At 37.3% G+C, this 16006-nt stretch overlaps 1 protein-coding gene across 2 annotated transcripts in view; it reads left to right on the forward strand.

Moving 5' to 3' along the window:
- The window catches only part of Spata6 (spermatogenesis associated 6), an 83303-nt gene that overhangs the window by 33757 nt on the left and 33540 nt on the right, over positions 1 to 16006 (forward strand). The window contains 5 exon segments of one of the 2 annotated variants that reach the window (NM_134392.2): positions 2030 to 2071; positions 3109 to 3233; positions 7641 to 7721; positions 11863 to 12156; positions 14993 to 15080. In NM_134392.2, the coding sequence (NP_599219.2) occupies positions 2030 to 2071; positions 3109 to 3233; positions 7641 to 7721; positions 11863 to 12156; positions 14993 to 15080 (630 nt within the window). 2 annotated transcript variants of the gene reach the window in all.

Consider the following 16006-nt stretch of genomic DNA (forward strand, 5'->3'; position numbering starts at 1 on the left):
GTAATGGCACGAGCCTTTGAAATTTCAAAGCTCACACTCAGTCATCTATGTATTCCAATAAGGCCACACTTCCTAATCCTCAAATATCTATCTATCTATCTATCTATCTATCTGTCTGTCTGTCTGTCTGTCTGTCTGTCTGTCTATCCATCCATCCATCTGTCTATCTTCTATCTATCTATCTATCTATCTATCTATCTATCTATCTATCTATCTATCTATCTCTATGTATGTATGTATGTATGTATGTATGTATGTATGTATGTATGTATGATGGGTTGTTTCCTTCAAACCAGCACAGATTTAATCTCCTATGAAGAACCAAGCCTGTTCATCTGTCAGGCTACCAGGTCACTGATTTGATTTCCCAGCCTCCTCTTCTTGACTCCCCAAGGCCATGTTTTCCGATGGGACATTTCACTTTCCAAATTTGGCTAGGTTTTTTTTATAATATAGAATACAGTTTAATCAGGGGCTGGGGAGGGGAGTTGGTGGGGGAAGGGCTGAGGGTACAGAGCCGGAGCAGGAAGGTAAGAGCAAGAGAGAGCAAGAGAGCTTGGCTAGGTATTCTAAGGTTCATGTTGTGAGTTTACCAAAAGTCACTGATTAATATGCCTATATGCCTCTTAGCTGTCTGTCAGAATTGTCAGATACCAGAAAGAACGCAAGCAAGCAAGCAAAATAACAGTCCCTAAGGCCTGGCTCATCTCTGGAGTTCCTGTTTATACCAGGTTTCTGTTTTATACACTTTAGTGCTTAGAGTTAGCATTTATTTCCTTAGCTGTCTACCTTTTCCAGTTGATTTTAAAAGGATCCTTGTTCTTGGGTTACCTAGTCTTCTAGACTGTCTTGCTCTGCTGTATTATGGAATGAGACTCTACTCATGTAACACAGTTAAAGGAAGGAAGCAGCTATGCCCTTTAAAGGGCAGTTATGTTGGAAGGTGTTTTGTTGGGGCGAACACATGAAGGAGTGTTTTCCTAAAAGAGAACACAGGTAAGAGACTAAGACAGATTTGTGAAGGAACATTTAGCTAAAGTAGACACAAGAAAAAAGATGTTCTGCTAAAGCATACACATAGAAGGACACGTGAGGAAGGACTCTTTGCTAACAACATACATGTATTGGTCTGCCTTATATTTTGTTGGTGAGCTATATTTGTCACTACTCCATAAGGAGAATGCGCCAAACAGCTTTTGGTTGTGTGTCATAGTCTCTTGTTGCTATTGCAGACTTGGGCTGTTTGGCAGAGTGATGTCAGCTGAGGCAGATGTACACGCTGAGGCAAGACCCGTGAAGGGCAGGTGGAGTTTGGAGAGAGTATAAAAAGGCTCGTTAGACAGTGACAGAGGCAGAGCTTGGCTTGTTTATAAGGTAGCTGTATAGCGCTCGTGGCTCTCACATCTTTGTTGATCTTTGTTTCTCTAGAGAGAGACACAGCTGAGAACCTCTCTTGGTGTCCCTATGGGTCCCTTCTACTGACTTGTGTCGAGGCTGAGGCCTGGCCGTTTCTGCTAGGTTGTACCACTGCTACTGATTTTTGCTTGTTATCCTGACTCTATCAAGCTAGACTGTTGGTATATCGTGAAGTGTTTGAGTGGGTTGAGCTGTCGCTACTAATCTGTAAACTGAATTGTCAATTTCTTTACAAGATCGATAAGAGGTTTTTCTAAAGAGCCTTTTAAAACAGGTCTACTTCTCCATATCCTTTCTTTCCCACTACCTCTGGTGGGCTAAAAGGGATGTTAAAGCATTTAAAAACCATCATTAAAAATAGATTTAAAAAATTAGTTACTGGACCATATTTATTTTTCTCATTGTAGCCTTAATTTATGATGTAAGTAGAGAATTTAATATTTCTTCATAGTTGGAATACATGGGTGGAAGCTTGAAATGAGACTTCCATTCACAGACAGTAGCAGAAGTTAAATAAAGGAAGCAAGCAATTGTGTCTTTGTAATGAAGCAGATCAAAGCAACTTACTCTTACTGACTTTTCAACTTAAGGAAATTTTCCTTCTAACTTTCAGATGATACAGCAGTGTTTGAGTTGATACAGCTAGTTCCACCAGGTATTGTATTACTTATTGATATGTTGTATTACTTATTGATAAGATGACTCTTAATGGCAACTTATCCCAGCAAAATACTTCTAAATATCTCCATTCCCCTCTTCTTACAAATTAACAGCAATGCTTATTTCTTACATAACTGATTCACTATGTATATGACAAAACAGTATATACAGAGAGGTTCATATAAATGCCAATTGACGGCATTGCTCTGAAATTAAATGTGTTAAAATAATTGAAAGTAGAAATAACATCTTTATAATTTTAGAATATTATGTGACATTAATATAAATTGATTTTTTTCAATGTTTGATATTTTATGAATGAAATGACATATTTTTGTTAACTGAGCAGGGGTTTTGTTTTTGTTTTTGTGTGTTGACTACTATTGGGAATGAAGTCGATGGTAGCCTTACCTATACAAAGTGAACACTGGTTACTGAGGAAAGATGTTATCTATTAAAATATAAACACTAGTTTTATTGCTGATACTGATTTATAAGATTATCAAAAAACCTTAGTTAAATCATTATTTTATAGAGCAGATACCTGTATTTTATTAAATGTAAGTGATCCCAGAATTTTCAGTATTAGACATATAAGTCTACAAAATACCTCAATTATTTTTACTGTCCAATTTTATACTCCATGACAGAAGACAGAAAAGACAGAAGACAGGGAACATGCTAAAGATGGTATTTAGCTTTAGATGTATAAATTTAATGCAACTTTATATTTTTAAAGAACTTCCTTTTCTAATAGTTTCTAGGATCTTACTGAGTATATATGAATATATCATTCTTCAAAGGTGTAAGACAGATAATTAGTAATGTATAATGTATTTCTGAAAAATAAAAAAATGTATTAAAGTACTTAATGCATTCCTTATCTTAATTTTCCTTTTATAGAAGATAAGCATTGACTTCAAGCAGGCATACAATAAGGCATCAGGCATTATATATATATTATACTTGATGATTTTGTTTCTAAATAGAATGTTTTGTTATAATTTGAATCATAGGATATCTTTCTTATAGTGGGAGAAACACTGTCTACCTATGATGAAAATACGAGAGATTTCATGTTCCCGGGTCCAAACCAAATTTCTGGACACCATGATTCAAACCGCCAGGTTACCATGAGGAGGATTTCTGGTCTAAGAGTAAGTGTCATCAGTTTTTCAAGTCAGCGCTTACTGCGGGCTCGTGGGTGAGAGCTAGAATGCAGGTCTCTGTACCTTGTATGTAAAACTAACTCAAATTCAACTTGGTTTCAAACTTGTTTTATATAATCATCTTATTTTAAGCATCCTGAATGTTATAAAAGTAATTTAGCAAAACTTTTAAGACATTTATCATCAAAACTAACACAGCTCATATTGGCTGATTCTCATCAGGACTTGCAACTCCTTTCTCCTCTGCATTGTCTGTTCTCACCCCTCTCACCCCCACTCCTGGTCTCTTTGTCACTTTTCTCTGTTTCTGTTTAGGGAAGGTTCAGTGTAACAGTTGAACAATAGCTAGTTTTAACATTTAGGGAAACCAACATTTAAAAAATATTTATTGGGACATAGATGATTTATTGGAAAATATTAACAAATATTATTTACAAATTGAAAACTTTTGTATGCTTGCTGTGTGGATATAAGCTACAAAAAATCAAAACAAAATTATTTAATAAAGACCAAAATTTCTAGTATTTTATCTTCTAGGTGTGGGTCTTAAAATATTCTTACTGGAATACCAAGAGCTCTCTTTCATTGTTTTTACCCATGGTGCTAGAGAGAGAACCTAGGGTCTTCCATCAGCTGACCACTGACCCACACCCTCAGATTGAGATGTTTTTCTTACAGTGTTAAGAGTGATTAAAAAAATAGAAATAACTGAAACATCCAGGACGGATAAAGCTTCACTAGACAAATTATAAAGTGTTCATAGATTATACGCCTAAGTTTAAATGCTACATTAAGGGAGTCTTTCTTTCTGAGTGACAATAATTGTGTGACAAATCAACATGACTAGACCCATACTGCTGCCACATAAGGATCTCCCATTTTCTCCTATAATTCCTCAGATTTAAAAATGTTTGTGAAAATTTGCCTGCTACTCTGAAAAACTCAGACATGCCCATCTTGTTTCAAAAGCAGAGAAGGAAAAGTCATTGATCTTGCACTTACTTGGGCAAGTAGTATTAAAACTAGTTTTGTGGAATCTTAGTGTAAATAAAATGGGTGGCATATGAGCCAATATAGTGAATTAAATATTTTCCTCTATGCCTGGGTTTATGATGAGTTGTGTTCAAAGAGATAGCAAGTCAGTTTACTCAAAGTATAAAAGTTGACTCTGTAGCAATCTATGGAAACCCTTTCTGAGATATTTTTTTATGTCATTAGTCAACTTTTATGGTATAATTGTCTTCAAAGACAATTGTGAGAGTCATGTAGAAGCCCACAAAGGGAAATAAATCATGTTTTAAGTTTATGTTCTCTTTAAGGTAATTTAAGTTGCGGTGTCATACAAAGACAGCAGTACAAAGTCAACTTTGAACTGTTCACAAGAATTTTCCTTTCATCACATAACAAGTTGCTTTTGCATATATTTGAAAGGTGTTTGATTATTGAGGCAAAGATATATACAAATCAGGAATTGCAGTAACAGCTTTGTGAGGAATTTGATAGGTCTTCTGTATATATTAAGCAAATGTGAGGCTGGACAAAGTTATCACAGTCAACACTGGACAGCGAATGCTGACTAACTAGTACAGCAAGCACATGACATTTTTATGCCTGAAAATTGGCTTAAGTTTTAGGTAATATAGCAGGAATTTGGGACTACTTTGCTGTTATGTCCCCCATGCCCTCCTGCTTAGTGACAACTGTATCTTTACCAGCTGAGACTGGGCACAAAGAGCAGCAGCTTTGTCACCAAGGGTTGAGAAATGGGGTGAATGTTTTGGTTCTGTCAGCTAACTATGGTGGATCCTGTTGGTAGCAGATGGAGAAACCTCATAGCTGTACAAGGCCAAGTGCCCCTCTGCTGACTAGGGTCACCGTTTAGGAGGTTGACAGGGAGATCTAGAGGGCTGAGAGAATCTCTCTCTCTCTCTCTCTCTCTCTCTCTCTCTCTCTCTCTCTCTCTCTCTTCTTCAAAAGTTATGTATAAGGAAGGCAGTGGCAGATGGGAAGGAGCCTGAGAAACTAGCCTTAGCTATGGATTTACCTTCTCACCTATTATGGAAACGCAGCAAAGGTGGCTTCTAGAAACAGCTGTCCAATACAGAGGCCTTGAACAGAATGTAAACTGATCATCAAAATTGAGGTATAAATCTACTAATAACTATTTACATATAAGTAAAAAGAAGTGCTCTAGTCAATGGTTTATGATCCTGGCAAGCAACAATGTCTTGTCTTCAGAATTCTTGTCATTCTGAGCTACTATCTGTAAGTCCTATTACTGTGACAAGGATTTATTTATTTGGAATTAAATCATGGCACTCTTAGGGATTTCTTAATAAGCTTGAACAGAGCACAGTAACCTCTAGATAGATTGGGCTCATGGATGGGTTGGTTTAACATTGAGATGATCATATGTTTTAACTGTGGTCGTCGTGCTAGTAGTTATTGGTGTTTCCTCCATAGACTCAGATCTCCACAGCATTCTTTTAACTGTGATCATACTCAGTATCTTATGAAGTGGTATTTAACAGATGCTTCTTGATTGAACCCATCGGTGAATTACTTGCAGAAGAATTCACAGAAAAACTTACATTTAAGATGGTGTGATTTCATTTTGTCAGTTTGGCTAGGCTCTAGTGCCTATGCAGTAATCTGGATGTTACGGTAAAGGAGTTGGATATGATGATTCATAAATGATTGACTTCAAATAAAGATTATAACTTGACAATGCTAGCGGCCTTCATCTCAAGTTGGAGATTGCAGGAACAAACACTAAGTTTTTCTGAGGAAGGAAGCATTGTGCCTCATGGAAACAATAGAAATCCTAACTTTTTCTAATATTCCAACCTTCTCTGTAGGCTTTCATGCTCAGAACTGTGTCGGTTTATTCCTGAGTGTCCACCTTACTAATTTGCCCTTTCTGAATTGTCCCACAATGGTGTGAATTAGTTCCTTAAGGCAAATCTCTCTAGGTCCTGTTACATGCTGGACTTCAAAGAATTGGTAAAAATACTTGCTTAAGTCTTGGGAACTCTCATGCGATGATTAATACTCAGAGAAGTTTAAATTGGGAAGCCATAGGCTTGGTGGTGATAGTACTTCCTGGCGTTTGTACTGGAGTTGGACTACACATACAATGGTGGCTATGGTGTATCCTTAGTTGCACAACAGGCTATACCAACCAGGTTTCTGGAAGTATACATTATAATAGATGGCCCAATGATACAGGATTCAGTCTGGATCTTCATCATGAAGTTCACATGACAGTATTTCCAGAAATGCCTCACTGTCTGGATTTTAGCACTGCTAGGCATCAGTCGTTCTTATCCTCATTTTGCCCCTTTTGAACAGGAATGTCCACAGTGACCGCCCAGTACTTGCTGCACATGTGCACAGTGTGTGCTTGTTGTATAGATAGGTTGCTTGTCTCCCTAGTTCATAGGTCTTTTGACTGTGAAGAACTGTATTCTAGGAGTTGTACTGACACGTAACCAAAGCACCCTTCCTATCTGAGGATTCACTTTACATGCCAACACTGGATTTTAAACTGAGTTTGTAAGGTTATAAAAAAGATTAAGACTTCTTGCTTCTTCTTCTTCTTCTTCTTCTTCTTCTTCTTCTTCTTCTTCTTCTTCTTCTTCTTCTTTTCTCTACTTATCTCAAAATATTTAATCTGATTACTGAAATGTTGATAGAAACTGAATTCAGAGTGATATCTACATCTGAATATAAATAATATTATAGGAGAGGCTCTAGAAAAAATTTCAGAGACCTTCACTGTCTGAAGATTGCACAACTAGGATGCATCGAAATTATTCCATTAAAAAATTAATAGAGAAAAAATAGAGTCAGGATATATAGAAGGAGCTGGAGGGATAAAACAGAATGGAAAAGTAATGCAATTCTATTTTAATCAAAATGCAATAAATAATAAAAAAATTAATGGACAGTTAAGTATTATATATTTATGATAGACAATGGTGTTTTGATGTATGTAGAATTTATGAAATGGCTAAATAAAGCATTTCTTGATTATATAGTTCAATGTTTTAAATATAAATATAAATATAAAGAGTTGAAATCAATTAAATACATTTACATTTATGGCTAACATATCATAATTTAAAATCTTCAAACACTTCGACAAAGAGACAGTTGAAATGAAAACAATTGTTAATTATTCCATAAAAGTAATGTAATTGTTCCTAACAAAATCATTAGCATTGAAACTGCTAATTATTAACATTTATCATTACTATTTTCTTTATGATAATAAACAGATCAAACTAATAAATGCGGTGCTCAGTTTTGACAAATATTTGTTATTTTAAATCCTTTTCTCACCACTATCCTTTTCCTGGCAATATATAATAATACCATTTTTTAATCTCACAGGGAATTGCTCCAAAGCTGGAATTTTCTACAACTTCAGTGATCACCGAATGTCTGATAAGCTCAAGAAAGTGCCGCACTCAGGTTAAAAGACTAACTGCTTAAAGTTCACTGGACTCATGTTGATAGTGTCTGGCAAGCTTTAGCCCTGTGTTCTGGCTACATCTCTTTTCACCTCCCCCTCAATCTGTGGTTTGAGTAAAGTAGGTAACAAGGGACTCAGCAACCTGATTGCCTCTTAGTAAGCAGGACAAGGCCATGCTCAGCCCTGAGGCAGAGAGCACCGCAGTCCCAGCCCTGTGGCAGAGGGCACCATGCACTGTCTGTCTGGTTATTTACTTACTTTACTTCATAGACTTTTAATACAGTAACAGTCAAACTGCCAGAAGGATGTTGAGATTAGGAATTGCCAAAAAAAACTTGGAGTTTTTCATACATTTTGCAGATGTTACAGGTGACTGCACAGAGGGCAGAAGATAGCTTTAAACAAATGTGACTGAGGTTTTAGACGGGGAACTTGAGGCTTATTGAATGTGACTTCTTGAATGTGTCTAACTCCTTAGAGGACTGTTGTTCAATGGAGTGACAATACTGGTCCTGTCAGATCAAAGCAAGCTTGGATGTTCCAGCCTAAACAACTCCTGCATGTGATGGTTTCCTTCAATAAGCTTCTGCACCTGTTATTCCTCTTATTCTAATTGTTACTGGGCCACAGGGCAGTCTTCTGATGGACAAGTGACCTTGCCATGGTCATCTCTTCAGGGCTAGCAGTCATGTAATAGTGAGCTAGCTGTGATGAAGAACCAGTCACATATGAAACTCAGAGGATTCACTTGGGGCAGAACTGGGCCAATTATGGACAGAGTAGAATAATAATTTGCTCTATTACAGTGTTAAAATTAATTTTCTGAAGACAATAACTGTGACCTTGGTTAGGACAGGTACAGCGAGTTCCCAGAGTATTGGAGGAAGCAATATTTTGTTAACAAGATATTCAGGATGCCATAGTCAGTCTGTAGCTATTTATCATTTGGACAAAGATGCTGGAAATCTGACCAGCTGTGCTTCCAGTGTATGGGAAAGTTGACTGACTTGCTTCTGAGATACTCACTGTGTGCATTTGTAAATTGTTAAAAAGGCTTTGCCTAGGATTCAGTTTTTTTTTCTTTCTCTGAACTAGCATATAGCTCATGAATGAAGAGAAAGAAATCTTTTTATTTTTTAATTCTTATGGGACATAAAGCATTCACGAAGAACAGCGTAAACATTCCAATTGTACGTCTCAACACAAGAGCCTTTCTAACTGTAAGGCCCTCCCCATCAGTTAGGGTCACTGCACTTTAAGTACTAATGAACTAACATTTTCTGGAAAAAATACTGTTCTTTTCTTTTTACTTGTTTTGAGTTGTTGCTTGAACTTTACTAAACAAAGATGTAAGAGAGTAAGTTTTTATGTCAGACATTTTTTAAACTAGGTCTATAGATATAGCTTGATATGATTCAATAGGCCATTTGTCCTATCATGCATGAGGTTCAGGGTTCAGTTCCCTGTTAAGGCCAAGGAGGATGGAGATGGGGGAAGAGAGGAGAGAGGAGATGGGAGGAGGGGAGGAGAAAAAAAAAGCAAGGAGGGAAGGCAGGAAGGCCAGAGGAGAGAGGGAAAGAAGGAGGAAAGTATTATTTTCAAACTCAAAGTTTACATTTGTCAGCAACCTACGGGATTCAAAATATTAATTGTATTGATGTGAATTTCCAGGAGAAAAATAATTTTCTAATTCTTTTACCTGTTTCAAAGTAGAATTTGCTGTTACATAGATATTGACATATTGATAGACCTTTTAGTATGATAAGTACTTTATTCCTTAAGTTTTGCTGTAGAACAATCTTTGTTAACTCAATGGTTTAAAGGAGCAAGCACTTCTCAGTTCTGGGGGCTACAGAATGATTTCTTCAGTCCAGATTGACTTGCTAAGCCAGAATGATTTAGGGTGTTTTGCCCACACTTGGAACTTGGCAGAACTTGTATTTGGAGGGGGAATGTTCACCTTTGTCATTGATCGCAGCTGTGGTGATGAGGAAGACTCATCTAGCAGGTTAATAGTCCTGGCTTCTCCACTTGCTGTAGGGAGTATTTCAGAAGAGTTGGCAGCCATTTTTAATAGTGACCTATTGATAAAGTTTTCATAGTTACGGCTAGCATGATCCTGGGGAAGAAACCCAGGGTGTAGGTATAGGAAAGGAAATTATGGAGGTCATTTTGGTAAGAGGATAAGCAGCCAGTATCCTAGTAGTCAAAGCCAGGGGAATTGTGGCATGGGCATGCCTGGACACCATGGGTTGGTAGCCGATGCCTTGATGCTTGTAACTTCATTAAGAAAATGTACGGAAGTAAAAAACTTTACCGCAGACAGATGGTATTTTGAGATTGGATATAATCAGAGATGGGTATGTACAAAACAACTCAACCATGGCTTTAGGAATTTAGCTGTTCCTGGAGGCCAACATTGTATAAAGAACAAGGAGATAGAAGGTCGGAGACTGATGTGACATGGGGATTAATAACAGGCACATTGTAGAAGAAATAGGTTGAGGAAATGAGATTTTTGTGAGGAAGACAACAGATGCAGTGGGTCTGTACAGAGGAGAAATTCAAGTTGTGGTTAACAGATTAAAGTTGGTCCAAATTCTAGGTGTTCGAAGTGCTGCTTGAATGTTTCAGGAAGCTTCAGAGACCCTTTGTGATTCTAGAATGTCTGACTCATGAGAGTCAGTGTGACGTCACAGAGTAGATGAAGGGGAGGAGAGGCCTGCCAGACTCAGTGGGTCACTGACCATCGTGGGAGAAGGTCCTGGAGCACAGCAAGAACCAGAGGAAAATGACCTGATGTACTGGCCTGTATAGCACCCGGGGACTGTTCTCACCAGAAACATTCTGAGTTTTTCCTTTGTGTTACTGACTTGGAAAAACTGGCTCTTATTTTGATTCACATATATATTTTTATCACTTCATGAGTGTACATAAGGAGGGGGTTGAAAAAGTGGAGAACAACTTTGGACTGGTGGTTTTCTAAGGGATGAAGTCAAGAAGTTAAAGATCTTTAGCAGTTTATTTTCCTAACTAAAAATCAGGACTCTAGACAGTGTCTGAAGAAGTGTACGGTTTACTTCCATTCTGTCTAGGGAGGCATTTGTAAGGCAGCTTGTAGCAGAATGATGACCTGAAAAGCAGCAAAGCTGGGGCTATCGGATTCGTTTCATTTTTATCATATTTTATTTTACACAGGGCCTCATTTATTTTGCCCAGCCTGACTTAAAACTCAGAGGCACCGGAAGCTGTCTTGCCTCAGCCTTCCACATAGCTAGATATGTAGTTACATGATGCTGAGCCTGGCTTACATTTATTTTAAACTTCAGACTTTACATTTTTAAATTTCAGATACTTACCATATTTTTAAGAAAATATAAGTATTGGTTATTAAAGTTTACAATCTTTGTTTTATGCATATTTACTTTTATAAAAATATAGAACCAGAAAAAAATTGGTCTTTTTATCTGTTATTGAATTGTCAAGTTATGTCTTGGATCTTACACTGCTCTATATTGTATGTAACTCAAGTGAAACACTTCAGTAAAATAGCTGTCAAGTACTTTACATTCTTGTGTTGTACGTGTGTTCTACATGATTACAGAAGAATGAATAAGACTTATTTTTAGTAGTTTTCTTTATGATTTTAAAATTAGCTAAACAAGTTTACTCTTAGACAGGGTCCTTTGTTGCCCTGGAGCCAACTGCCTTAGCATCCTAGCCAGGGTCAGACATGTGTGAGCACACTGTACTCAGACTCAGTATGGAGTTTTAAAAATTATATTAATTTTAAACTTTATAGCCTATTACTTGAATATGTACTCTAAACAATAAACATTTTTTGTATTCTTAGCTTGCTGAAAAATAAGTTTTTGGCTTATTTTGAAAATAAGTTTATTTCTTGGAACTTTACAAGTGATTAAGCATTGGTCTTTAATTTGTATTAAGCCGGTGTTAGACTTAAGAACTTTATTAACTAGGGGAATATAAATTTGAGTTTTTTCTGTGTCAGCACAGATGATAGATCCAATTGATTTTGTAGCCTTTGTGTACTTTGAGTTACTCTTAAAAGTATCTTCCCATCCGTAGAGTTTTAAAAAGTACCTTCTGTCCACATGAACGTTTATTTTTTATGTTTAGGATAAATTTACTTACCATTCAGCTCCAGTTGAAAAACCCCACGGCAGACTGCAATGTAGAACATCAAGATCACAGAAGAAAAAGTCCAAGTCACCAGAGAGGAGTAAATACTGCATAAACACCAAGAACTACGAACAGCCTACAATTTCTTCAAAGTCACATTCTCCATCTCCCTACACAAAGAGACGAATGTGTGAGCTTTCAGAAGACACCCGGCGGCGGCTGGCCCATTTAAATCTGGGACCCTATGAATTCAAAAAGGAAACAGATAAGCCTCCATTTGTGATTAGACATGTATGTGCTCATAAGCATTTCCACTTGAGACTTATCAAATCTACTCTGCCACTAAAATATTATGCTGAAACGGATTTCAATAAGTAGCTCATATAAATAATTTCCTTTCTTGAACTCTTAGCCACCAGCTAGAGGAAGAAAACTAACATAAAACCAATGAATATGCTTTTTGTTCCCCCTTTATGCCTTTTAATGCTGACAGATTGGGCTCCATTATGAATGCCATATAAACTCTTCCAAGTACCCATTCCTGCTCACCATACACAGTGGGCAGTGTTTTAATTCTGTAGTTGAACACTGATACTAAAATGCTAAAGTAACATTTTAAAGGAGAAAAAAAGTTTCCTATATAAAAGGAACCCATTCCAGCCTTTTAAAGAATGGCAGTGGATGCAGATGTCCTCTGAGAGTAAGTCCTTTGGGAAGGTCTTGGATCCTGAATCTCTGTAGCCAGCCCTTGACCGGTGGGTATGAGTAGGAGGGCCTTTGGAATCATGACAGCCATGGATACATAGTAAAATTCTTTCTCAAAAACAAATTAAAGCAGACAAAAAATCTAATTTTTATTTCAGAAGTTTTCCTCTTAGCTTTTGTGTGAACAAAAATGTCTTGTAAGTAAACATATAAAGATCCCCTATATTCTTGAGTGGCATCGGTTTTAAAGGGAGTTGAGGGACTGTCAACCATTCATGTTTTTGAAGTACTTAGGAAACTGGTAGAAAGAGAGGTTTAATTTTATGCACTCATATGCAAAAACCTTAATGAGATGAACAGGGCATGACTCAAAAGACAGTCCTAGTTAAGAAGGGACTTTCAGAACCCGTTAACAGGCTCAGGATACACTGCTGTGATTGCCTAGGTGAGTTGGCCATCTTTTCTCCTGTGGCTAACATAACCTTTTGCTGGTGTTACACAAATACACACAATTTACCATTCCAACTATCTTAAAGTGTACAACTCAGTGTACCAAGGGGATTCTCATGTGGTACCTTAAGACCTTCCCCATTAGGAACCATATATTCATGAAGTGCTCCCATCCTATCTGCCTCCATCACTCTCAAAGCCTCTAATCTTGTTTCTGTATGGTTGTCTGTTCTGCCTTTTCACCTAAATAGAGTCATACAATCTTAGCACAACTCATTGATGTTGCACACGTTTGCACACAATTTTTCACACTGGGCATTACATTGTATAGCTATGTCTCTCTTTGCTTATATATCTTTTGTTTATATGTCTGTTGATAGAGGCCTGTGTTGCTTATATGCTTGGCTACTACTTAACAATGCTTTAATGAGCAATGTGTGTACAAGTATTTGAATAAATGCTTGTTTTCAGCACTTTTGTGTAAAGACCCAGTCATATCATAATTGTATATTTAGTCTGAAGACTTGCCAAAGTGTTCCTCAGAGTGCCTGTACAGTTTGCATTCCCAGCAGCTGTGTAAGGTGGTGGCAATTCTTACATTCTCATAAGCACCTTCTTTCTGTTTGTCCCCCTCCCTCTCATTTTTCTGTGGTAGTGAGGAATCAAGGACCTCTTGGATACAGGCAAGCATTAGCCTGTATCCAAAATTAAGCCTGCTTAATTTTCTCCATAGTCCTCTTAGCCTGAGTGGCATCTCATTGAAGTTTGATTAGCATTTTTCTAGAGAATGATGATGTTAATCATCTTTTCATGCATTAGTGAATATCTTTTAGAATATCTACTCAAGTCTTTTGCTCATTTTACAATGTTTTTATTGTTGTTGTTGACTTAGAGGAATTCTTCATATGACTTAGGTAATAATTTCTTATCAAATACATGATTGTTGGCGTGCTTTTTGGGTTACTTTATTGGGTTCTATTATCTACAACCCTTCCAACCCTTATTCCACACCAATCCCTCCCAATGCCCCAACACTAAGTAGGAGATAGAAGGGAGGGGAAAGGGGGCCTAGACCTCTTTGGACTACTTCCTGCTGGTTAGGGACATTGGGTTCCTCGGGGCAAGTCCAGTCTCCATCAGGATATCTCCAGCAATCCAGCAATAGCAACAGCAGCAGCAGGAGGAACAGCAGCCACCCCAGGCCCTCTTAGGGCTATCACATCTATTACCCTCTCTAGAGTAACCAAAATCCAAATATAAACCATTTGCAGCTGGCAGAACTACGACCCTTGTAGAGGAAAGGCAATCATAATCAGCAGTTAGCAGCTGTGGACAATCTGAAGCAGTCCCATATCATCACCTGGGATTAAAACAAATATTTTAATATAACATAACTGGGTTTTTAAAGAAGTCAAAATTCTTACAACACATGATCTACATTTTCATTATCCCAAGTTAACCTTTTCCTCGTTTTATTGTTCTTAGATTCACAAAAGATTTTAATTTTGGTCTGTAGCCCATGTTTTTGAGGCATTTACCTCACTGTGACATAGTTATTGTTAGTTAGAAAGTGTAGTTGACCTTATTTGTCAAGTACAAACAGCATAGAAAGGCACTGTTTGAGTTCAGTGTGTTTGCTAAGAAGGTGGGAAATTGGTAAACTCTCTTTAAGGAAGGCAGAGGAGGTCACTATAGGATGGTTTTATTTTTGTGAAACGTTGTAGTTAAAAACAAACTATGAGACAGAGTCATACATTCTTAACTGAAAATTTGTTGTTTTTGGGTGGCATTTAACTTCAGCTTTGTTAAAAATGCATTGTACATGAACGATTAAACTGACTTTGGGACTCAGGCACTGTGGAATTCACCGTGTGTGTTGTGTGCTTTCTAGTTGCTTAGCAATGCAGTAAGATCTAGAATGGAGAGAGAAGGCGGAAGTGCTCATTCACACTGCAAATCCTCTTTCCTCTAGGTTGATCCCCCAAGTCCCAGGGCTGACAATTTTTTTGGATCACCTGGCAGAGACTGTGAACGAGATGGATGGGTCAGGATGCACAGTGGTAAGAGAAAGCTGTATTTTTCCTACTCCAGATGCTTGTGCTAATGTCAGGCCTTACATGGCACTGATTAATGAAAATACATTTTTTTGCTGCATCATTGGATATCATGATAAAGTTTTCTTACAGCTTGTTGGAGACTTATATATGTAGTTGCTAGAAAGAATATGATTTCTGTGCTGTTAAAAGCATTTTATTCTTTGAAATTAAAAGTGAATATTAACTAATTTTATCCTATTGAATACTATACTGCTTTTCAGTAAAATAACTTGAATTGTGTTCTACTCAACATTTTCTACACTAATTTGACTATGAAACACATTTCTCATGTTAACATATGTTAATTTATAGGGTAGATTTTAAGAAATACAATAGTGAATTAACTCAGTTATGGGTTTGAAACACACACACGCGCGCGCGCACACACACACACACAGCTCCATCTTTAAAACCAGTTTTAAAGACCCTGGAGCCAGGGTTTTAAGGGATGCTGTAAAAAATGTTGTAGAATACTTCATTTAATAAGCAAATGACTGTGACATATTCTGCATTTATGGAACTTCAGAAAGCCAAGCCCAAGATGCTGGGAAGATAGCTTATCTTCTACCCTGTCACTGAGTACTCACATGACTTTGTTTAGGGAGGAGGGAGAGGAAAGAGAGCAAGAAAGGGAGTGACTGAGAACAAGGTCCCTGGTATCTCTTCTCCAAGAACAAGGATTGTTTCTTGAGGCCCACCATCATGACCTCATCTAAATGAGATCACCTTCCAGAAAACCATTACACTGGGAGTAAGGGCTTCAACATAGAAATCTTACAGGAGGAGATACAGATACTTAGTTTTTAACATGTTTAATACCATTATTTGATAAGAAGCAATAGCTAAAATTTCAGAACCTTTTCTGCTAGCAGCTATTCTGACTACTTAGA

This window comes from Rattus norvegicus, chromosome 5 (genome assembly GCF_021556685.1).
Source record: "Rattus norvegicus strain SHRSP/BbbUtx chromosome 5, alternate assembly SHRSP_T2T, whole genome shotgun sequence".
NCBI lineage: Eukaryota > Metazoa > Chordata > Mammalia > Rodentia > Muridae > Rattus > Rattus norvegicus.